The sequence below is a fragment of the Vanellus vanellus genome (genome assembly GCF_965231255.1).
Source record: "Vanellus vanellus genome assembly, chromosome: 2".
Lineage (NCBI taxonomy): Eukaryota > Metazoa > Chordata > Aves > Charadriiformes > Charadriidae > Vanellus > Vanellus vanellus.
The window spans coordinates 77,300,321-77,324,789 of NC_138906.1; the positions used below are offsets into that span (position 1 = coordinate 77,300,321).

General features: G+C 44.2%; 1 protein-coding gene across 2 annotated transcripts; it reads right to left on the bottom strand.

Moving 5' to 3' along the window:
- Positions 1-11,223: 11,223 nt before the first annotated feature.
- Positions 11,224-21,375, bottom strand: NQO2 (N-ribosyldihydronicotinamide:quinone dehydrogenase 2). 2 transcript variants are annotated; one of them, XM_082479927.1, is made up of 7 exons: positions 21,303-21,375; positions 20,740-20,789; positions 18,767-18,931; positions 16,553-16,683; positions 14,228-14,341; positions 12,711-12,812; positions 11,224-11,562 (listed from the first exon to the last, which is right to left on the bottom strand). In XM_082479927.1, exons 2-7 carry the CDS (start codon positions 20,744-20,746, stop codon positions 11,389-11,391), a joined length of 693 nt encoding a protein of 230 aa, XP_082336053.1. In that variant the 5' UTR covers positions 20,747-20,789; positions 21,303-21,375; the 3' UTR covers positions 11,224-11,388. The 2 variants fall into 2 exon arrangements, with proteins under 2 accessions (XP_082336053.1, XP_082336052.1); XM_082479926.1 differs by lacking the exon at positions 21,303-21,375 and having other exon boundaries at positions 20,740-20,986.
- Positions 21,376-24,469: the final 3,094 nt, after the last annotated feature.

A 24,469-nucleotide genomic window follows, 5' to 3' on the forward strand; every position in this document is an offset into this window, starting at 1 on the left:
GAGGTGGTCTCTTGCCTATCGTGTCTCTCAGGAATTAAAACCTTAAAATAAGGGTAGGCAGCTGGTACCTTTTGGCATACACCAGCAAGCTGCATTGTTAGTACATGTGCAAGTCACAAGCTCTGTTTTTTTCCTCACTGAACTTTTTACCTTAAGAACCTTACATAGGTAAGGAAAGAGTTTGCTGAGAAAAGACAAAGTTCAAGAGATTGGAAGGGCTGTTCAGTTTCCATTCCTCTTGGGTGACTATAACACGACTATACGGAGCTGGGAGAAAGGTACCATTTCAAAGTGCAATCAGCAACAGTAGATTGGCTCATTTGGGTAATTAAGACCTCTAAGTAGTGCAGCCAAAGGGATTCCCAAATTTTTCAGACCAACAAGTGACTGCTAACTCCTGTAAACTACTGTGTACCTGCATCACCAAATCTCTAATTGAAAATATTGCTTAATGTTGTTATCAACATCAGCTGCAGCCCAATTTCCACAGCCTCTTTCTGGATCCTGGGAACTATGGAGGCAGTGAAAGTGTCTGTAGAAAATAGGTGCCTGAGGGAAGTGAGATGTTTATGTACACGTTTGGAAAATGTCTGGTTGGTTCAGCACTGACAAGCCAAAATAGGGAAGAGTAAGCTTAGTTAAAAAAAAAACCAAAACACAAACAAACCAATGTTGTGCCTGTAGAAGAGAGAAAGCAAGAGCCTCTTCCAAGTGTATATATACTCTATGGGCTGTTGTCATATAGACAGGGAACATCATCTCTACATCTGGAGCAGTGTACTCTCTTCAGAGTTTTCTTCTTTGGCTTTCCTGACTTTGAAGGGATGTGGATTTTGTTTTGCTGGAGTGCTAGCCTGCATTAAGAGCATGGGACTGAGGATATGACTGCATTCGTTTAGTAAGAAGGTAAGCTCTGCTATGCCTAATAATTTTTACGGGAGAGATTGTTGTTGTCTTTTGTTTGTTAGTTTTGGGTTTTTTTAAATTCCTTTACTGTTAATCAAATAGCTGAGCCACAAATGACTCGTAGCAGTGCCAAGAATACTCACTGCTGCTCTCATAGGTGAGCTTTTGTCTCCCTGGAGGTTTCTGGTGATGGTTGTCTGGCTTTCTTGGGGTGGTGCTACTGACTGTTTTGCAGATGGGGTGGGTGTCACAGGTACAAAGGCCTGAATTCAGTCGTGAGACTTTAATGTGGTGTGAAGTAACATCTTGCTTATTTGTCTGGGGGGGGGGGGGTGTCTCCCTTTCAAGAATTGGTTCCAAGTCACATATTTATGGTAGTTTTTCCATGCTAACAGTAATTATGCATCTAGGTAGTAGTTATTTTTGTAAGAATTGCACATGCTATTCTTGTGAATGCAAATAAGATGTGTATTTTTGAATGCTGAATCTCTAAAGTTGCATTAATACTACAGATAGCTTGGGGCTGCCACTCTGCCATATAATCTGATGAAAAACAGCCCTACCTCAAACTGCAACAATATGGGACCTTGTTGCCAGTTACATTGTTAATACCTGTCCCTACCAAGCAGTGTGTAATCGCCCTAACAAGGCGGTTTGGAAATTCAAAAGAAGCGATAACAGATGTCATCAGATATCTACTGAAATGAGCTGGATAACATTCAACACGGGAGAATTTTCTCATCAGATGGCAGGGAAGGCTCCTCCTTGGGCATGCTCTACTATTAGGATGCTACTACTTTTTGTTGTTGTTAAGTAGTGAGGTAATCTGAGTAAAAGCTCTCTGATCTTAAGACTTATTTCAAACCCAAAGTTTTTTGTAGGAAGACTACTTATTTTGGTATGCTATTTAACATGAGGTATTGGCTAATGTTACCTGGAAATGACAGATGATAAAGAAATCAAGGAGAGAAGCTCAAAGGCTCAAGTTCATTCCAAGCTTACTGCTCTTTATTGAGATACACCGTAATTCAAATGTATCCTCAGTACTTATGATACACCAGTGCATACACTATGTATCTGTGGTTAAGAGAACAGAAATTTTATAGTTTGGTTTAGCCTAACCTTACAGCAGCTATGTGTACTTCTAGGGGTTAATTTGGGTTCTATGAGGTAGCTTTCATCTGTATACTTGATTGATTATAAAGCAGTTGTTTTTTTTTTAAATATACTATTCTGAACATCTTTATTAGGATGGGTTTGTATTTAACAAGTGCATTATGAAAATTTTGAACACTGGTGGCTAAAAGAGAGGTATTTTTGCCTACTAGTATGTTCAGGTTTTCTTTAGAGAGGGATAAAAGGGTAATAAGTGGGTTTGTGGCATTTTTCTTTTTAATACCGTGGTCGTGTTCTCCCCTATAACCTCCAAAGGGCACATAAACACATAAACCTGGTCATTAGGTCTCATAGTGGGCCTGATCACCATTCAAAAGCGGTTTGCTCTGTTCTAATGATTTGTAACTGATCTGATGTAGATCGCGTGTAGCCTGCACGGTTAAGGAGGATTGCTGAGCGCATTAGGATGGTAATATGAAAAAAGGTAATTGCAGCCCTTTTGGTCTAATGATACTCAGAGGGCACAAGTTCTCAAGAGGTGTTACAAGGTATAATCAGAGAAAGCGAACAAGTCTGCAAGCACCAAAACCCATGGCCTGGCCACATAATTATGTGTCAGGAATGGAAGGGAATAACAAACAGGAACCAAAGCTGGTATCACTGATACGGGTAACAGGAGATAAATATAAGGGTCCCTGCAGCTGGAGACAAAAATACTACATGTGTGGAAGATGTTTCAAAAGCTGTCAGTGCATCTCGACTCTATTGCTGTGACTCTCATAACCCACTCTGTCTAAACCTTTCCCTTACGCTAAGGGGTTTCGGCTGCCGCATCTTTTCACTGAGGAACGATTTTTCATTCTTTCTTTCTTTCGGAAATAGTAAAGAAAATACCTATGCCAGATCAGCAGCAGGTTACAGCAGGGATCCCGTGGGAACGCGAGGAGGAGCCAAGACGAGAGAAGCGAAGGTGTTCGCGGAACACGAGTTTTCATAGGACCCAGAGCAGAGGGAGGGTGAAACACGCTGCGAGCGCCGGCGGGGCCGGGGCAGAGGCGGGGAGGGGAACGGAGGGGCTCCGGGCAGCGGCTTGCACCGGTACAGCTCTGTCACAGAAAGGGCAGAAGTGGTCACAAACCCGCGTATTCTCGTAGGGGAGCGAGAACGGGCTGTCAAGGCGCCAGCCGGTGGGGCCCCCCACCGTCCCCGTTCAGGGCGGGCTCGGCCCTGGGGCGGGCAGCGCCGAACGCAGCCGCCTCGGCAGCAGCCGCGGGGCCGGGAAGCCCTAACGCGGGTTTTCCCTGGCCTAGTTCCTCGTTGGCCGACTTGATATGTCGTCGTCGTCCTCCTCCTCCTCCTCCTCCTCCCGGCGGCTTCCTGCCGCCGAGGCCGCCTCTCCTCGTACGCACTGCTCCTCCGCCGTGCCGCTTCCCGTCGCGGCGCCCCGGAGGTTCCCCCGTGGCCGGGAGACCCCCCCTCAGGCAGGGGAGAGGGGCGATGCACCGCAACCCCGCCGGGCCACCTCTCTCCGGAGCCAGTCACCCCGCCGGCCCGACACCGGCAGCCCCCCGGGACCCCGCAGCGGCGGCGCCTGTGGGACTTTCGGTTTCGGCGGGGCAGCCCGGGTCCCCCCTCCTCTTCTCCCGTCTCCCCCACCTCCCGGTCCGCGCTGCCTTACCGTGGCTGCGGGCCGCTCTGCTCCGTCCTGCCGCCTCCCTCGGGAGGGCCCGGCGGCCTTGCGGGTGCGCCCTCACCGCCCCCGGCGCAGCGTCCCGGCCCCGCGGCGGCGAGAAGAGAAAAGCGCCCGCCCCGGCCCGGCCCGGCCCGCCCCGTCGCGGAGGAGGTGGCCCGGGCTCGCTCCCGGGGCTGCACAGAGGTTCAGTCTGTGCGACAATACGGCACGGAAAGAAGGGGGCGGGCGGCCGTACCCGCCGCTGCCGGCTGGAAGGAGTCGGCTCCCGGTGTGTGTCCGTCGTGTCGTCTCTCCCCCCCCCCCCCCGACCTTCGCCGCCGGTGTGAGCGCGGTGCCGACGCTGGATGGTGCAAACCTGACCGCCTTACCCAGACGGACAGCCGCTGGGGGTTCGGTGTGTGGTGGGAACGCATTTCTTTGTGGTGGTTTTGGTGCCGAAGAGGCAGGTTTTCGTTCAGGCAGGGCGGAGGCAAAAGTTTCTGTTTGTCAACAGAGTAACTGTAACAGGTAACAGTTCTGGGGACGGCTGCAGAAATACGTAAGGTAAAAGGACCACCGTAAACCATCTAGTCCATCCTCTTGTGGAGGTCAGATGTGTCTACAGCATCTCTGCCAGATTTTATGTAATTTTTCATTGTCCTAATAGCAAAGAAGATTCCATACTGAACTAACGTATCCTATTATGGGTCACAACAACCCCATGCAGCGCTACAGACTGGGGGCAGAGTGGCTCGAAAGCTGCCTGGCAGAAAAGGACCTGGGGGTGTTGGTGGACAGCTGGCTGAGCATGAGCCAGCAGTGTGCCCAGGCAGCCAAGAAGGCCAACGCCATCCTGGCCTGCATCAGGAATAGTGTGGTGAGCCGGACTAGGGAAGTAATCATCCCCCTGTACTCGGCACTGGTGAGGCCTCACCTCGAGTACTGTGTTCAGTTTTGGGCCCCTCACTACAAGAAGGACACTGAGGTGTTGGAGCGTGTCCAGAGAAGGGCTACAAAGCTGGTGAAGGGTCTGGAGGACAAACCTTATGAGGAACGACTGAGGGATCTGGGGTTGTTTAGCCTGGAGAAGAGGAGGCTGAGGGGAGACCTTATCACCCTCTACAACTACCTGAAAGGAGGTTTTAGAGAGATGGGAGCTGACCTCTTCTCCCTGGCGACAAGTGATAGGACGAGAGGAAACGGGTTCAAGTTATGTCAGGGCAGGTTTAGATTGGATATTAGGAAGCATTTTTTCACTGAAAGGGTTATTAAACATTGGAATAAGCTGCCCAGAGAGGTGGTGGATTCACCATCCCTGGAGGTGTTTAAGAAAAGGGTAGATGAGGTGCTTAGGGACATAGTTTAGGAGTGGTGGTGTTTTTATCAGGGTAGGTTAATGGTTGGACTTGATGATCTTAAAGGTCCCTTCCAACCTCACTGATTCTATGATTATTTTTATTAGGAAAACTTCTACTATATAAATAATGTCTAACACAGCTTCTTTTCATAAGACTGATGCCTTTGCCTTTCCTCCAGTGAAATGATGGTGATGACGAGTGTCTACCCTTTTTGCCTTGACCTTTCCCCTTCCGGGGAATCATTGCATTCCCCACGATGCTTTGTGGATGCTGGTGGAGTTCACAGCTCAGTACTAGCAGAACAGCAGCAGTACATTCATATGGGTGGGCAACAGTAGTCCACAACCTGTGTTTAAGGGAGGGATCCTCTCTAAAGCTGCAGGGCAAACCTGATAGCGATGACAGAATGAAAGTGGCCCAGGAGCCTGGTCCTGTTTCCTGGTGGAAACTGGGGCCCCAGACTGTCATGGATCTGGAAGAAGCACAATGGCCACCAAGGGTTTGACATAGTTCTGTGGTAGGCCCTATGTTGGATTTCATGGATATGGTTCCTCAGCTGTGGAGGGCTTCTGAGGCTATGTTTGTACCTCTCCTATTCCTGCCACATACAAACAAAACATTTCAGAATGTAGTATCTGAATACTTAATGCCTCCATGTACCCTTATCTGCCCTTCTAGGGGAAGACACCATCTGACTTGTGCCTTCTGCTGGCCAGCACGTTCATCTGCAAGGGGCAGGTGGCTCCTACCTTCCAGCTTTCTGAAAGGTGTTTCTTTGGAAAGATAGATGGGAAACAGTAGTATGCAAGTGGCTGCAGTTTTGGATAGGTAGAACAGCCTCAGTGATCACTTTCAAGCTGAAGTTTTCTCTCTGATTCTTGAGACAGTTTTCTGCACCTTGTTGGACAAACTTAACAAACGGCTCAGGAACTCTCCAAAAAATGCTAAGTGCAATCGTTTCCACTCTAAAAAAAAATATGTTGGCAATGGATGCGCTGGCCATGTGCCAGTTCCCCGTTTTCCACTGATTCTGGATCAGCTGGTATTGAGCCAGAAGAGGAGTTTAATGCTCTGACAGCTCCAGATGCAAGGGCCAATCACACCTATTGTAAGGAGGAATCACACCTACTGTAATGAGGAGACTAAGGAAAGCTATGCTGAATGGCCAAACTAAGCTCATTGGAGTTTGAATACAGACATTTCATGTCCATCCACATTGTGAGGTATTGTAAGGAGGGTGTTACTAAACCTGCAGTCCAGAGAATCTGAGACGTTTGTCAACTAAATAGAGCAAAAGTAAATCCAGACGTGGTATCTCTGGTGGGCCGGTCATTCAGTTTTGGTCTTCTGTTGCAATCCCAAACATTACAGAAATCTTCTAATAGCACTTTACTTCTCAGGGGTTTTTTTTGTTGTTTTGGTTTGTTTTTTCTGCTTTTGAGCTTTAGATTGTGTATGTGGCTGAAGACATGGGCTGAAGGCAGGAACATGGTTAAATTTATATGAATTGCATGGTTAAAAAGGTTTCAGTCTCATTCAGTGGGTGATTTACCAACAAGCACTAGGCAAAAAAAGACAGAAATTAGCATTTATTTGTTGGTGCTTAGAGGTTAGTGTTGCCAGTTATGACATTCCTTCTTGAAATGAATAGGGAAAATAAATTGATCCAAAAATGCAATCTGAATTTATAGAGAAATCTCTGAATTCCGATTGAAAAGAAAGGCAAGTTATCCTGAACTGGCCAGCATGGCCAGTACAGTTTTAATGCTTTTCACAATAATGTGTTTATGTGAGCAGAATTTTTCAATTTTAGTATTAAAGAAAATAAAATAAGCCCATTAGTTTTCTTTTTACTTTAACTGAAACTTTCACTAATCTCGACCAAACTTTCACTTACTTTGTACTAAAAATCTCAGCCATTTTATTAAAAATGATAGAAAAAAATGTAAATGCATAGAATTCAACACTTTTTTTTTAATATGTAGTTGTTTTATTGGCAGCAGGATGACAACTGCTGTATGTGAAATTTTCAGGTTTCATTGCACCCCTGGAAAAATTGTAGGGGCTGATAAATAAGAAGTGTAAAAACCCCACAGTGCTAAAGCAAGGCTACCTGGAATGGTTACCTATCTCATTAATCCTAAAAACTAAAATAAAATCGCAATAAGCTTGTGCTGTAATGGGAAAGTGACTTTGCACAGCGGTATTTTCCTCATATTAACTTTGAAGGCTGTATTGTAGTGCGCTTTGCCTACAGAGGTTTAAATTTTTCTGCTCCTTTCTTTCTACCTGCAGTTAGCTGCCAGGTATCTCTTTAGAGTCGTTTCCCTCTTTGTCTTGCATGAATGGTGAGCTCTGTAGGCACCTGCCTTGCGGTGGGACCAGAGTGTAACAGTGCTGTGGCTGTCCCCAGCTAAAGGCTCCAGAGGGACCAGCAGGGATAAGTGTTTCTTCACACAGGAGGTTCCCAGCTCTGGAGATGAGTCAATGCTGAAATGTTAATTCTGGGCTCAGCACCCTGCCTAGAACTCTGGGGAGAGGGATCATCGGTGGGCAAAACCCTGAGGAGATATATGTCTGTAATCTTTCTGTAATCTACCTTTTAATCTAAAGCTAAAGCATTATCTGGTCTGATTGATCCCACTGCTGTCCAACAGCTGTCAAGATAGTATGTTGTACAGCTGATTTTACAGAAAGAAGCCATGATTTTAGCTAGCTTTGGCTCATCAGTGCAACAAAACTTCCACTGTATTTCCCTAAGCCCTGCTCAGAGGGTTGAGGTGGGAGAAACTGCAGCACTCTGCGACAAACAGTGTTGATGCATGGGGAGAAGAGCCATATTTCCCTGGGGAGTCCGAATGCAGAACGGAATCCCCCAAGAGACATGGGAACCACTGTTGCTTGTGACTGACCGCAGCCACAATTTTTCATTGCAGTTAAGTTCAGAAGATGACCACCTGAGGTCTCCCTGAGATGCTGAGGTGCGGCCTAGCAACAGACGACAGAAATGCAAGGGTGTACGTGTAGAGTATACTGAGAGGATTTTCTTTCCACTTGGCTTCATATTAAGTTCCAATAAAGACACCACCTTTGCTCTGCACATCTCACTGGATAGCATTTGCAGGTGTGGCAGTCCTCTGTGACAACCTGTTGCTTGGACAAGCTGTTTAGGTCTTGGTTTGTTCTCTCTTTTGGGTGTTAACAAAATGCCTTCTTGTGTCATTAAGTGCAACTGGTAATTCAGAAACAGCTATGGGGTATTTTGGCTGAGCAGTCCTGCACAATTGTTCTTCTGTCTCCTTACTGATTTTTCCAAAGAGAGAGAATTTCTGTGCATTCAAACAGCATGAAACCAATACTGCCGAATCTGGAAATTGTTGTTGAAAATGATCTGGAACAAAATATGAGCAATGAGGTTGGGAAAGTTTGCTGATGATATGGATGGGGGGACAAGCAAAGCAGATTGTGAGGAGAAAAAATGGAAAAATGGTTGAGTGACTGGGTAATGAGGCAGGAAGTGAAATTCAAGTTATGTAAAGGGGTACATATGAGGAAAAAAAATACCCTAAATTGATATATATTATTATATAATTGATATATAATATATTTATAAATATATATAAAATAATACATAAAATAATGGCCCCTGAGCTGACCGCTACCACTGACAGCCAAGATCTAGGCTTAAAACAGATGAAAACATTAGCTAAAGCAAATTGTATGTCAGAGATTATTAGGAAAGGAGCAGAGAAAGTCATATGAATCCAAGAGTCATGGAGCTGACTCTGTGTGCGCTTCTGGTCCCCTCTTCTCTGTGATGGGATAATGAGACTGGAGGAGTTCAAAGAGCAACAAGGGAGACCAAAGGCCAATGTTGTTCTCTTGGAAGAACAACTGAGCAGAACAGGACTCCATGGCCTGGGAAGGAGATTATTTAGGAGGGGAGGTGATGCACATCTACAAAACTCTAGGTGACATGTAAAAGAACAGATAAGATTGACCATTTACTGTTGACTAAGAGGAATCAAATGAAGCTACCGGGAACCACGTGCTTCACCTTCCCTGGGATCCCTCAGCATTCCAATGCTTTATGCAAGGAAAACACTGACCCGCTGAACTTTGCCAAACAATATTGGCTGCTTCAAGTTGGCATGAATTCAAGAGAAGACCGAACAAAATTCAGAGCAGGGATCTATTTGGCTTGGTGCATATACATAGAAAGCATACATAGTTCAGGAAATCCTCCAAACTAAATATAGTTGGAGCCCAGGACAGTATTCAGCGGAAGTGCTTGCTCTTCCTGGCCTATAAGCACTGTGGAGAAAAAACTTGGGGTTGGAGGACCCTTTTTCTGACCTAGCTCAACCACTCTTGAATACTTCAATTACAAATATCCAGTTTAATACAGACACGTAATGCTACCATGTGTGTGGGAGCTGTTACGTGTCTGCCAGATAGTGTCAAGAAATGTATCTTCATCATATAGGTCAGTTTGAGATTCTTCATCTAACAGTTAAACACACTAAGCTCTGCGATTGATCCAATACAGTACCATTTGGTTTGACAGTTGCAACTTCTGTTTTTGTATCCATTTCCTTCTTTCTTGAATAGTCTGGTAACTGAACACAGTGAACATAAAGATAATTCCTCTCCTACACAATTTTAATATTTGCATTTGTCCTTCAATCTCTCTTCATGTAACTTAAAGTTGTTTTCCTTAAGTCTCTTAGGCAAGAATCTGCGTTCTCCAACACTTACGTTTTCCACTTTATTCCCTTTCACTTTCTTTTTCCTGTACAACAGTTACTGAGCTAAAGCAAGTTTCAACAGTTACTGAGCTAAAGCACGTTTCTTGCTTATGTAACCTAAAGACTTTGACTGATATGCACTGAAGCAGACATCTGCAACAGCTAAGGGCAGCACTTCCCTGCTTCCAGGCGTCTGTCACTGCTAGAGGTGGCCCTTCACTTTGAAGGGTGACAAACAGGAACATGTGACTCTTTCCCTGCAGGCAGCAATTCTCAGTCTGGTGTATCATCTTACGCTGCCACTCTCCAATCTGCGCTCAGCACGTTTATTATCCAAAGAGCCCTTAAAGAAACATAAGGGTGGGGCATGATGAGGCTGCTACAAAGAATGTACAGCAGACGCACGCTCTGTATGCAGGGGCATAAGTGTCATTTGACAGTGACTCAGAAGACCGTTTCTTATTCAGCCCACATTCTTTTAATATCAAAGTGTAAAGCCAGCTGTTAGGTAAGCTGATCAAAGCAAGAAATGGTGTAGCTAAGCAAGAAACCCACCCTTTGCCATGTGCACAGAAGAGGTTAACAGCTCTCAAGCACAAAAATAATCCTGCTAAAGTTCAAGGTAAAAATCACAGATGTTAAGAGCCAGTCATTTTGTCCCACTATATCCTGGCTCATAAAGAGACAGTGCTCCCGCAGGTTTTTGGGTAGGTGTTCTGCCTCGCCAACTGCTGGCACTGTAGATCTCCAAGGAACCCCATCTACACTGATGCCAGAGGGGATGCATCCAGCCCTCCAGAGCCAAACAGCCGTACTGACTGGTGTGAAGGGCAAAGGAACAGACAGGATTCCTTTTTGTCTCTACTTAGGGTAACAAAAATAGAAAGCTCCCTTTGATTTTAGGAAACTACATACTTTACAAATGGGGGCTACATTCTATAAAGAAAGGCAATACATGCCCATACTGCTATATGATATTTGTATTTGGTGTTTTCCTTTTCTGGTATCTGTCATAGCTTTCATATTGTACTGTAAATATGTGGAAAAGCCTAAAGCTGTCTGCAAGGCTTTCCAGCTAAGTCATTGTGCAACTCTATACATCCTTTTGCATTATTCATGATCTGGCTTAATAGCTCAAAGGCACAAGTGTAGAGGTCTCATTTAAAAGAACAGGATTGGCCATAACAAGGTTGAGTATGGGCAGCATATTCCCTGGTAAATAAAAAAAAAAGTGGCAGCTGGTACAAAAAGCGTTAAAATAAACATGGCAATGTACTGTTTCATAAGCAGCAATGGTATAATCTGCAATTAAATGCCGCTTGTGTTATCAACCACTTGTAGGCAGGATGTCACTGTTTATATGAGCAAGGATCATTCTTCCCAAAGAGTTTTTCGCCCATCATTGAAGAGAATCGCTCAGGAATCAATGAAGATAAATGCTATATTGTCAGTTAAACTGCTAGCTGTAGTACTCAAGATACTTATAATACATTCAAATTAGGAGATCAGCATTCAGATATTGAGATAAAGCACCAAAAAGAATGGAGAAAAAAAAAAAATCTTCTATCTGTAGTCCTGTACCTGAACATTATTTGAAATACCACTCAGGAGAGCAGTTTATGGGTTCTTCCTTCCAAAGTGTCTTCAGACGCTGGGCCCAGGCAACCAGCATTTCCTTCCTCTTCTCCTCAGAGACATGCTCCGGAGCAAAGCAGATGTGAGGTGCGAGGACTTTGACACCACAAAAGTGCATGATTCCATGCTGGACTCAAAGCAAAGAAAGAAATCCCTCAGGAAATAGTTAGCCTTTCACTTTCAATTAATGAATGTAGAAAATTCAAATCTGAAATGGTTTCTCTGAACCAATATAAGACAGGTTTTCTAAATCTGTGCATTTATCAGAATGGCAATAAATAGCAAAAGTTCATTATCTATCCTGGCAGTCACTATTGGAGGCTAGGCATTAAGCAGAATGACATACAATACACTGAAAAATAAGGTCAACTAAATTTATTCTGCTCTGTGGAATTTATTTTTAAGTGCTATTAAACCCACAGAACTGTTCTCAGCTGCTGGATGCTATTAAATTTGCAAGGATCAGAGACAGCCTAAAGTTCATTGTACTGTTTGAATCTCCACAGATTGTTCCTGAACTGTAGTGTATTTCTCATTTAATTCTAAGTATTTTTTTTTTTAACTTTTTGCCTCTGGCTTAGCCAAATGATCCTGAATGAAGGCTGGTGCCTTTCAAATCAGCTCAACTTGCCATTTTTCCTCTGTGTGTATTTCTGAATTCACAGTTGCATTTCACGTTGTCACGTTGATTTGCAAGCTCTGCAGCTAAATAGCCTCACAAGGGCAGACAGCTGGTAATCGCAATGGGTAGGAGACCAAAGAATTTAAGCACATCCGTTGTATTATATCAAGAAGTAGCTGGCACCATTTGCCTTACCACCTAAATTTCTCAAAGCATGCTCGCTACCTCTAATAAAAAGGTAGCAATAAGAAAAGGCATTTCATATGCTGATCATTAATGCCAGGATAATGTGTGACTCCCCTCCTGCCCCGCATCCTACATGAATCAGGTATCTATGGGGAAAAGAAATCCTGCATGCTAGGGCTAAAGGAAATCATATAACACCAGAGAAACTTAAAAGGCTGACAGCGTAAGCTTTCTCCAGATTCCAATCTGGAGGAAGGGGCACAAAGCAACTTTAAAACTCTGTGGACTTCTAAAGTAGTCTCAGGATTTTAGGGCCCAATTTATAACCTGCAGATGCTTGGAACGGACAACTTAATTCTATCTTACTATATTATAGTTCACATAAAATAAACAATAACACAACTATTAAAAATAATTGGAATACTAACAATTAAGACAAAACCCAACCAACTATTCATATATTATACCTGCATGGGCCACAGGAGATAGCGAATATCACCACTGATACTTCCTTTTGCATACATCTCTTTGGTTCCTCCAGTGGTGAAAGAAAACAGGGCTAATTTGTTCTAGAATTAAGAAAGCAATGCTTGAGTTAGGCATGTTTAAAGAAGAGTGGATGAATAGTTCCAGAGATATTCAGGGGAACCCGGACAGCATGAATTTTTAGAGGAGGTGGTGTCCTCTTTTTTCTCAGACCTTAAGCGTAGTGACAGCTCCGAGGCAAAGATTGATGACGTACAACTAAACAGTTGACTCTGTGTCAGGGCTTTGGGCAGAGACAGGTTAAAAAAAAAAAAGGAATTACATGTCTGACACCCTTGTATGAAGCAGGGCTGACCCTTTTTCTCCCCTATGCAATGTTAGGAAAACTGTAGCTGGAAAGCACTCTGTTACTGAGAATATATTTATTCCTGTCCTTCCTGAATGCAGAAATTGTATGCTACAGTTCCCCTTCAAACTTGGGCTTGCTTGTTATTTGCCAAGGAATAATTTCAGAACAAATTATTCCTCAGGTGTTCTAAACCCCTGTGTTTCTTCTGCTCCTGTAACTATGGTATTAGCCACGGGCTTGTGCTCAGCTTCTGCCCTCTCAGTTTTAGCTTCTGTAATTGAAAGAACATTTTTCCAGTGCAGTATCCGAACGGCCTGGAGCCTGCACTCCGCATGAAGCTATGATCATTGGGGATTACTCCTATTCATCTCAGTGAGGCAGCCATTTCTGAAATGTAAACAAACTTAAATGTTTGGAATTGTTAAGAAGATCAGAGATTAACATGCAGCAGAGAATATAAATGTGAAACTAGTATTGATTGTTTCTGGATGCTGCAGTTGTTACCAAATAAGATCCATCAGACAGTGGGCCAAAATTTTCCAGGAATATTCCCAGTGCCATGGAGAATTAAAAAATTATGAACTGTCCTCTAGAGATACTGATCTTACCTAATTCATAGGATACAGAGAAGAAAAGGTTGAAAGGAGATAGTTGGGACAGAGACTCATGCACTGGGTATTTCAGGTTTCTGATTAGGTTTTATAATTTAATTCCAACCTTTGACATCTAATCCCAGAACAGGACCTTGTCACCTATTCTAGTATGTCACTCATTACAGATTTGTGTAGCCCTATGGTGGTGGGAAGAATGACAGACTATAGTTTTAGGAAATAGATTGATTTAAACCATTTGCAAGCTGCATGCCATCCCAGTGCACTCTGACACACCTAGCAAATGATAAAGCCCATTTTGTAGGCCAACTAAAAATCTCTAGGAGATTGCTTAAATCTTTAGGAATCACTGCTTTCTCCTTATTGTACTATCTTTCAGACAGTTTTAAGCCAGAAAGTTACTCAACACATTACCAAAGCATTATTTCAGGAGAGCATAAAGTGCAAGCTTTAAACAGATATAATGGAAAAGAAAAACCAATACCCTCAAGAGCATCGTGCAAATCTTGATCTTAATAAAACAATCTCAAAAACATACCTTGAGCAAACCAGAATCGTAACACTTTGGAAATTCATGAGCAAATCCTTGGACCAAGACTCTGTCCATCCAGCCCTTCATGATTGCTGGCATGCTGAACCAATACAAGGGAAACTAGGCAAAAAGGAAATTACCTTGTTAGCACAGAGAGTACAGGCCATCCTTAGGCCTGGTCTACAGGCCAAATCCCATTACCTTAATCTGTTCGGATCTTGTACATGTCTTCTTCCAGCCCTCTGTTGGGAGAGGCAGTAACTATGCTTGGCAAAAATAATGGAAGTGTTTTCTGTTTGTAGTAGTCTCAGGTACATATCTGAACATATATATCACACTAACACCACAGTGAACGTGGGGCCTTCTACACAAATTGAAGCTGGAATATGATGAAGCAGGAAGGTGACATTTAATTTAAACTTAAGACTGTACAGAATTGTGTCTCCTATTGCTGAAATGCAAAAGGAATGCATGATGTAATGGCAGATGTGGCCAAAATGCATACAGACAGCCTTATTGCCAGGACTGACATCTGGTGATCAGTTCTGATCCGACAGACTCCTGACAAATGCCATGGGATCTTAAGAAAGACTTACTTTCACACCCTGCTGACATGATGACTCTGAATCACTTTATTGAGAAGAAAACTTCTTTAACAGTAGGACCCTCTGTTTCCAGCTCCTCCAGTTAGCCCATGGGACTACAGCCTAAAGCTATCATGTCTTATTTGCATTATCTTGAATGCTTTATGGACTTTTATTCTAGGACGCATCACTATTCCTAAATCTTTGTCCATGTTGCAGTACAAAAGAAGAAATTCTGTATAAGATCTTATCCATATGTGGCTTAATTCAAGATGGAAACAATGTGGAAACTGTGTAATCACCACTATCTCTAGAAGTGGTGAGTTTAGACTGCAGCAAATTTTAAATCACTTTATGGTGTCTTTCAGAGGCTTTTTTTCTTTCTTTTTTTTTTCTGCACCAGAACATACTTAACTCTTCACAGCCTTCTACGAACAGAAAGTAGAAAGCAACCACTTCCTTTGGGGAATGTTTTGCTATACTTGTCTCAGAAGCAATAGCGTAAAAATGATGAAGACTTACAGTAAAATGCTTGAGATATGGTCACATCCTAAATTCCATCTAGAGTTGGACAGTGAAATACATATAGGCTATGCCCAAGGCCAACAGTCACACAAAGAAATGTAAGGCTAGTATTGCCTTATACAGTACTTCTGGGATTGTAGACACTGAGGACAGAGCTGGCACAGTGGGGAATGGAGAGGGGGTGTAATGATCCATTAGCACGTCCAGATAGTGCTTCTGCAACTCAGCAATACATGAGAACAGTCTGATCGGGGAAGTCCAAGTTCCCTGAGCCTGCTGGCTGCTCCCAGCTGCTCGCCCAGAGAATAAGCCTTGCCCTGCCTTCTGCCAGCCTGCCTGACATTCATGGTCACGTATATCTCTGTGCATCTAGATATTAAGTTTGGCCCACAGTCAGTGAATTACTGGATTTGCTGTCATTTCAACCTGGATAATTGTGCTACTGAATGACGGGATTTGCTGTTGTAATGACCTGGATAATTGTACTACTGATCTGTATTTGTTACTGTACCATTACTTAGAGAGAAAATATTTATTCCTAAAGCTGTTGGTCTGGTGTCTATAACCGTATCCCAAACCTATAACTCGGCAGGGCTGCCTTCAGCCCTTACACACATTTCTGTGTGTAGATCTATGTTTGCCTTGCGTGAGCTCCAAGACAAAGGGATAGTATCAGGCTGTGTGATAACATGGCATAATTCTTATATTGAGAATTATAGTATTATTTTGCACTCAATAATTTCTGGTCTGAGTTGCTCTATGCAATAGATTTGGATTGCAGGTAGCGTGAGGACCAGTCTTCACAAAACCTATCAATCAGACTACTTTTGAATATTAATTTTTAAGTGAAGCACTGCTGTGAATTTTACTCAGGCATTTTAAAGTTCTAATTTCAGATGCCTTCCTACTCCTCAAAAATGCCAGTGTGGAGCCATTATTTGTGTGAAAAATTCATAGTGTGCTAGCACGAATAATGCTTACGCATGATCTGGTATTTTTGCTATTTTCTAAAACCAACTTCATATCAGAAAAACCTGATCCCTTGAAATTGCTATGCTGGATATGGACTGGTTTATGTTGATGGCAGAGCTACTACCGCTTTTTACTCTGGCTAGATTCAATGTTCCTAATGAACTGTAAAATCTTTTCACTATTGCCTTTCTTTTGTTCAACCCTGTATATTACAACTGAAGTATTTTGTAATACAATTTGAAGTAATGACCTGAAAAATCAGTAAATCTGCTTCCTGCACCTTCTTTTGCTCCTCAATCAGATCACTGGACAAACCTCCTCTCTTGTAAGCTTCCCATGTCTCCACGCCATAATTGAACTCTTCTGAGTTGTGCAAGCAACCTGTGGGTAGAGGTGAATAGTCATTCCTTGCCCCGTTTTTGGCATCATAGACAAATAAGAATTAAATACATGTTGCAATCTACAGTTCTAAATTGAGTTACTGCTTTCCATTTTTCCTTTTTTTTTTTTTTTTGGTGGATATTCAGCATCATCTCAGGTGACGGTGATTTGACTTTAAACTGGAGAGGAATGTAGTATCTCTGAGTACTAAAACTTTCACCTTTCCGTAGCAACATATGAAGTGCAATAAAGAGGACCTAAGCTTGGCTCTAGACTCTGGTGATGCAGGCGGACAATTTAAGAGGGTTTAAGAGAATTTTGCCAATTGTTCTGCCTCTGCATTAGGGATTACTGAAACCACCACACAGTCACAAACAGTATGTAGCTGCTTTTCAGCCTCTGTAACTGGGAAACTCAGCAAGGGCTGGGGAACCAGTATTGGCCAGATCTGCTGACTCCACCCAAGTATAGTTGGGTGAGCTCATTCAAGTTATGTCTGAACCAGACATATACATTCATTCTGCTGATTCAACTAATAGATCATCAATCTCTAGCAGAAGAGAGAGGTAATAGCCTCATGAACTAAACTCTAGCTAGTCACAGAATGGTATCTAAAGGCATTTATCACCCACAAGAAATGGACTTCAGAGACTGACTGTGAACACGTGCTAATGCATTTTTCCCTCTCAGAAGTGTCACTATGAGACAAGGTTCATGTTCAGGAGTGGACTTTTAGAAATGCTTATGTCTGTTCATTAATAAGTTTCGTCTTGTTTTTGCCAGTGCTTGCCTATTTCTTTTTGATTCTTGTGTTAATGAAAGAGTTTCAGCTGTCACAGATTATGTTATGGCTTTGTGTTTCCTAACCTGGAAAAATACTGGGGTTAAATGCTAGTAAGAGCATGGTGAAAATATCACATAAGCCTAACAAGAGCTTCACTGTTTTTCTCAAGTCCTACCTGCATCATCTACTAATTTCTAGTAATCATATACTACCAAGGTAGTTGGGAGGTGCCAAGACAACTCAAAAGCCTGAGCACTTAAGTGCCTGGAGCTAACTTGCAGAAAGCATTTGTAATCTTGTTTGTTAAGAGAAGCTGGTTTTTAGAAGGTCTCTGAAGTTGATTGCAAATACTGTAGAAATAATATTTTCCCTCATCCACTTTAGTCAAAAGGCAAAACACTGTTTTACAAATCTGTACTATACAGATATAACAGATACACAGATAGAATAGTGTGGTGAGCAGGACTAGAGAAGTGATTGTCCCCCTGTACTCGGCACTGGTAAGGCCCCACCTTGAATACTGTGTTCAGTTTTGGGTGCTGCAGTATAAGAAGGACATTGAAGTTCTGGAGCGTGTCCAGAGAAGGACAAAAAGCTGGGGAGAGGTCTGGAGAACAACTCTTAGGAGGAGTGGCTGAAGGAACCGGGGTTGTTTAGCCTGGAGAAAAGGAGGCTGAGGGGAGACCTTATTGCTCTCTACAACTACCTGAAAGGAGGTTGTAGTGAGGTGAGGGTCGGTCTCTTCTCCCAAGTAACAAGCGATAGAGCAACAGGAAATGGCCTCAAGTTGCGCCAGGGGAGGTTTAGATTGGGTATTAGGAAAAAATTATTCACAGAAAGGGTTGTTAAGCATTGGAACAGGCTGCCCAGGGAAGTGGTGGAGTCGCCATCCCTGGAGGTATTTAAAAGACGGGTAGACGTGGTGCTTAGGGACATAGTTTAGTGGTGGTTTTGGCAGTGTTATGTTGATGGTTGGACTTGATCTTAAAAGTCCCTTCCAATCTAGACAATACTATGAGATTTCATTTTTTCTGTTTGAGTGGCCATTTCCAGGGATCAGATTTATTTAAATAAAGATTATACTTGTTGGATTCCTACACTGACATTTCTTAGTCAATGTTAATAGAAAATAAAAAGCTGGGTTTTGTTAGTTGAGAGATATCTGTGCAAAATAATAGCAATTATTTTTCAGAGTGCACTGAGCAGCATGGTTCTGGATTGTTAATGCAGCAGGACAGACAAGGTCAAAGTCTGTCTCATCATTATTGCTGAAAAAAAGCGTATTCTGGTTACTCTTACCAACAATGTCATTTCTTGTTGCTCTTGGCTCGAACTGCATTGCATATAAATCAGACACCATGACACTGCAGCCCTGCTTGCTCAACTCTTCTACAGCAACACTCTTCAAAGATCCATTCAAGGACTTGGGCTCTTGATGTGCATAAACTATTAGGACTTTTCTCCCTGGAGGCAGAAAGAAAACCAGAAGATACTTTTGAGTACAGGGGGCAGATACGAAGCAGTTTGTAGAGCTGGGGCCTTGTACTTCATTTTTTTTTTTTGTGGTGTGTTTTCCAAGTGGCACAAAACTAGTGAAAACAGAATGACAGTAGGAGCATTTGACTCCCACTTGGCAGCAGTGAGTGACTCATGAGGAACTAATCGGTGAATGCCCCCAACGCAGCAATTTTGTGCTACACTGGGTTTCCCTAGGTGGAGCTTAGTGGACAACGGGTGTGTTTCTAGGGCAGGTCACACTGCGCTACATCAGCAGAACCCAATCCCTCCTCTTGAGTCAGCATTTGTGTTTCTCTGATTCCGCTACCCCCCAAAAAAACCCCACCCAACAACAGGAAAAAAAAAAAGCTGCCTGCTGGTTTAGCTTCCTAGGCTGGGTCAGACAAGCTACAGCACAAGTGTGAGGGGTGAGCTGGGATCAAAGCAGTGCCAGGTTAGATTCCCTCAAAACGTTGTGGAAACAACTTCTGAGAGCTCAGAGCATCTTCCTACTGCAACGTGGGATCCCCTCATCTTCCCGTTTAGTCCTGTGCAAGTGACAACGTTGGGGTACATGTCTAAGATGCCATTATCCCACTTCAGCGTCATCACAGTGACTTTACTAGAAAGCAACGTGATTTTTTTCTTAGGCGTGAGAGTGAGCTGTCTAGTGTATTTCAAAGTGCTGAGAAAGTGGATTTAAGGTAAGCTGAGTGGCAAGATGGATATATTGGGATGGGGCTTTGTAAACTGATGCAACAAGGTTTATCAGAGCTTACTCGTTCAAAATTGTATTGTACATAGGCCATTCAATTTTAATAATTCTCAAAAAAAATCGTCACTGAACACAAGGGAAAGGTGAAATACTTTTATGGGGTAGTAGTTGTTTACACATACACACCGCAGAGAGGGAAATTTCCAGGGACTATTGAAAATGACTGGATCTGCAAAACATGCAGCTCTTGGTTCCTAACTGCCAACACAAAACCTCAGGCACCTTTTAAGTTCAGTTTCTCCAGGGAACACAGAAGCTGCAGGGCCCAGAGCACCACCAGGGTGACAGGTAAATTTAAGGGATTATCAGAGATAAGTTTAAGGGATAAGTCAGAGATAATTAATAGAACCCCAGCTGAATGCTTGAAGAAACAATACCTCATTTTTAACCTAAATTATAAGGGGTGATTATTTCACCAGTGTGCATAGCGTCCAGGAAACAACAGCTTTGCCAAAAGACTATTAAAATTTGTGGTCAAAGGCTATCATGTATTTAATTTGTGTATAGGCTATTTAAACCCCTGCTCCATAACTTATTCTGGAATACCAAGAGCAGTTACCTCTCTGCTGTTCCCACTAACTCTCAGCAAACAGGTAGTTCAGTGGCTGGAGACGACACAAGCTCACAGATGAGATACGATTAATTCTGCAAGCTCTTTGTTTCCGTTTCAGTGGAGCTGAGGGCACTCTGACAGAGTTCTGGAGAGATGGGAGTTTTCAAAGGTATCACTTAGCGAAGTAATTTCAGTAATTTGGAAAAGTAATACCTTAGTATCCCAGCTAAACACGACCAGCATGCCGCATACCAGTGTGCTCAGGCCTGAATCATAGAATGGTTTAGGTTGGAAGGGGCCTTGAAGATCATCGAGTTCCAACCCCCCTGCCACGGCAGGGACACCTCCCAGCAGACCAGGTTGCTCAAAGCCCCATCCAGCCTGGCCTTCAACACCGCCAGGGTGCTCGATGAAGCGAACAGCATTTCTATTTGTGTTTGTTCTTACCTGCCATTTTCTGGAAGCAGTTGGCAGCTTCTCCCTTGAGGATCTGTGAACTCAAGCGACAGATTTGCCCAGGTGAGGAAAAATCCATACGAGGAACATCACCCTTCCAGTAGGAAACGCACCATTCCGCCTGGATGCCAACGGCCTGTGTGTGTCTATACTTGCGTGTGTCTATAGGTTTATCGGCACCCCCACGGCCGTGCGCAGCAGCCGCCCCGCCGGCCGGAGGACGATGGGGGAGGCGGGGCGGGGGGGTGCTGGGCCCTCGGCGTTACCCAGCGGCGGCCCAAGGCCCCGCCGGCGGCGGCAGCAGCGTTCGGGCCCGGCCGCCCCATGCCCGCCTCCGCCGCCGGTACCGAGCGCCGGTTGGGCCTCCGCGCCGCCGCAGGAGCACCGAGCGGCTGCCGCACACCTCGCACTGGGGACACCGCACCGCCGCCACAGAGAAAGCGCTGGGCGCTGCTCCTGCTGTTCCTGTCTCGGGAGTAACGACTCCCGGTCCCGGCCCCAGCGCACGCCGTGGCGCTGCCGGCACCGCTCCCGCGCCGCCCGCCCTGCTCTACCTGCTGCCAGCGGCCCAGCGGGGTTGGGAGCAGCCCTCCCGCCGACCCCGCTGCCCGCCCGGGCCGGCCCGGCATGGCCCGGCCCCCGGGGCTGCGCCAGCGCGGGGGGGGGGGGGGTGGGGAGCGAGGGCCTGAGGGGCGCCGCCCCCTGCTGCGGCGGCTCCGTTAGGGGCGCGGCACCCGCTGGTGCTGCTACTGCATGTGGTAACTCGTGGTAATACATCGAGTCGTAGAATGGTTTGGGTTGGCAGGGACCTTGACGATCATCCAGTCCCCCCCCGCCCTGCCATGGGCAGGGACACCTCCCACCAGCCCAGGCTGCTCGAAGCCCCTTCCAGCCTGGCATTGAACACCTCCAGGGATGGGGCATCCACAACTTCTCTGGACAACCTGTTCCAGTGCCTTACCACCCTCAGAGTGAAAAATTTAATCCTAATATCTGTTCTAAATCTCCTATCTTCCATTTTGAAGCCATTTCCCCTCGTCCTATCACTACATGCCCTTGTAAAAAGTTCTCCAGCTTGCTTGTAGGCTCCTTTCAGATACTGGAATGCTGCTATAAGGTCTCCCCTGAGCCTTCTCTTCTCATGTATGGTGTGTCACACACTTACTGGCGTTTCTGAATAACTGATCCCAGAGTGCCACCAGAGGGGAATGGGGGTGGCCCATTGATGGGTACCCCTCCCACTCCTCAAAGTATTTGGTGAGTCCTCACCCGTTTACCAGGGGCCGAGTACCATCAGTTGCGGGTTTCAAATAGAGAATCGGAGGCAGACATTGCGTGACTGGGCCCAACGGCCCAGGGAGTAAATGGCCGAGATACCTGTGTCTTCTTGCAGTGGGGTGAGCAGGAAACCTCTGTGCAAACCTCGCGCCACCTGTGTTTTTCACCCGCTGCCCTCTGTGCTGTCGGGCTTTGGGGAGACAGGCAACCCCTCAGCTGTCTCATGGGGAGAAGGTGGCACACACAGCACTGCGGGCACTGGAAACGAGCAGCAACAGCACCAGAGGCCAAGAGCACACAGCTGCCATCCACCAACCTATGTTGGGTATAAAACGTGAACCCAGATTCTGCTTGGCTGCACTCTCCTGGTTGCATGGGAAGCGGCGTGGTGAAGAACCAGGCAGGGACTGCAGAAACCCAGATTTGAGTTAAAGTTTACTTTCCTCAGGTAGCAAACTTTAAAAGTTTACATCCTCAGGTGTGACGTCTTATTTGTGTCTTTTTTTTCATCCCTTCTGGTAACACAAATAATGAAAGCTTCTGACTCAGTGTTTAAACGGCTAAGGGCTGTTGGTATTAGCACACCGCTAGAATTCACTTTTGTGAAGACTGGGAAATGCCCCGTGCATAAGGTCTATTTACGGTAAGACACGGGAAACTAAATGAAAAATACTAGTAGTTTATATGCTGTACCTAGATAATATTATCAGTCCATCTATTTAATATGATACCTCACAGAAACAGTAAAAAAAATATTACACTGTTCCTGAGAACTTTTCTGCATTCAGAACTCACTGAGTATTACAGTATTTCGGGGTGGTGGTGTCTTGCCTTGGGAACTTGGGAAGTGTTTCTGCCTGGACGTCACCTGGGCATTGGCCGGGTCTCTGTCGGCATGCAGCCTCCTCTGGGGTCCTGTTTCCCTTCCTACCCTTATCTCCTGCTATCGGGAGCCTGCTCAGAGAGAATGATGGCTTTGTCCCAGCCTGTGCCTCCAAAGCTTTCTCTGGGCTGGGTGGGAGCCGAGACACACTCAGTCTTATCCTGACATGGAGTATCAGCAGCACTCCTGGATTCCCACCTGGGTTTTGACATAGTTCCTGGACTCATGATTATCTTGGTCCCTTTTGGAGGCTTAATGTAAAGAGTGAGCATAATATGTATAAAGTAAATGGCTGATTTTCTCTTGGAGCACAAAATATTTTTGTCCTCCCAATATATATTATCGTATATATTATTAATGTTGATAACCTTTGAAAAAGTCTACCTGAATATAAAAACAGCATTAAAAAGGGAGTATATTTTGTGGAGGAAGGACTTCAGAGAACGCATTAATGATGCATCAGATGGATAGACACCTATGTTAAAATATTTCATAGGTGTGTAACAGGAAAGATGTTTTATTTTATTACTGGCTTTTAAAACTGGAAAATATTGTGATACTGTAGGCGTGTATTGTGATTTTAGACAAATGAAAGTCGTAGTCTCAGCCTTGAGGAGTTTATGAATTTGAAGAGCATAAAAGCATTAAATATTTCTCCACATAAGATTGACAGCAGTGATTTCACTGTAGAGGTGACCACCCTCCTCCTATTCTGAGTGAGGTTGTAAAAGTTTACAGGATTAGTTCCTGTGTTAATTCCTAATATATCCTAAAGTACCTTTCTCAAATATTGTTAGAATGATCTCTAATAATTTTAAAAAATTTTTTAAAATCCTTTCATGTTTGTCTTTGGCCAAGACCCATTATAAAGATTTCAGCAGCAACATTCAGCAATTTCTTAGCAATCTTGTGAGCTCCTAGTAGTTTTTCAGGGCTCTTCAGAGAGTTCTTCATGAAACTCAAATTTCATAGTTTTAGGAATCCATTTATTTTTGCTGTTAGGGCAACTGTGTGGGACAGAGTGAAGTTTCTTGTAGCCTCCTTCTCTCTCTCCTGCTTCCCCCACCTTCTTTCAAGTTAATTAGCACTTAGGAAAGGGTTGCAGTAGCTCAAACACCCTTTGGGATTTTAATTTTGCAGGTTGGAAATGTTTCTTATTATCTGGTGTTTTTTTTCTTTTACCCCCATTGAATTTGATATCCCTCTGTCTAGTCCTCCTTTGCAATAAGAAAAGGGGCTTTTTTCCATTAATATTTTTTCTGCCTAAGGACTTAATTGCTAATTGGCAATGAAAAAAAAGTAGCTGTGGCTAAATTGGGATGGAATTTTCCCATTGTGGTCAGCCATTCACGAGCGTTGAATCAGTGAGCCATACTTTATGAGAAGTTTGGATATTTACAGTTTCTCTTGCTTTTGATTGACATGAACTGTTTATCTAACAAAAGACAGAGAAATAAGAAAACAAAAATTATGATAGTGATTCAGACCAAAGGTCCATTCAACCCAGCACCCCATCTCTAACTCTGCTCACAAGTAGACATCTAGGGAAGAATAAGAGCA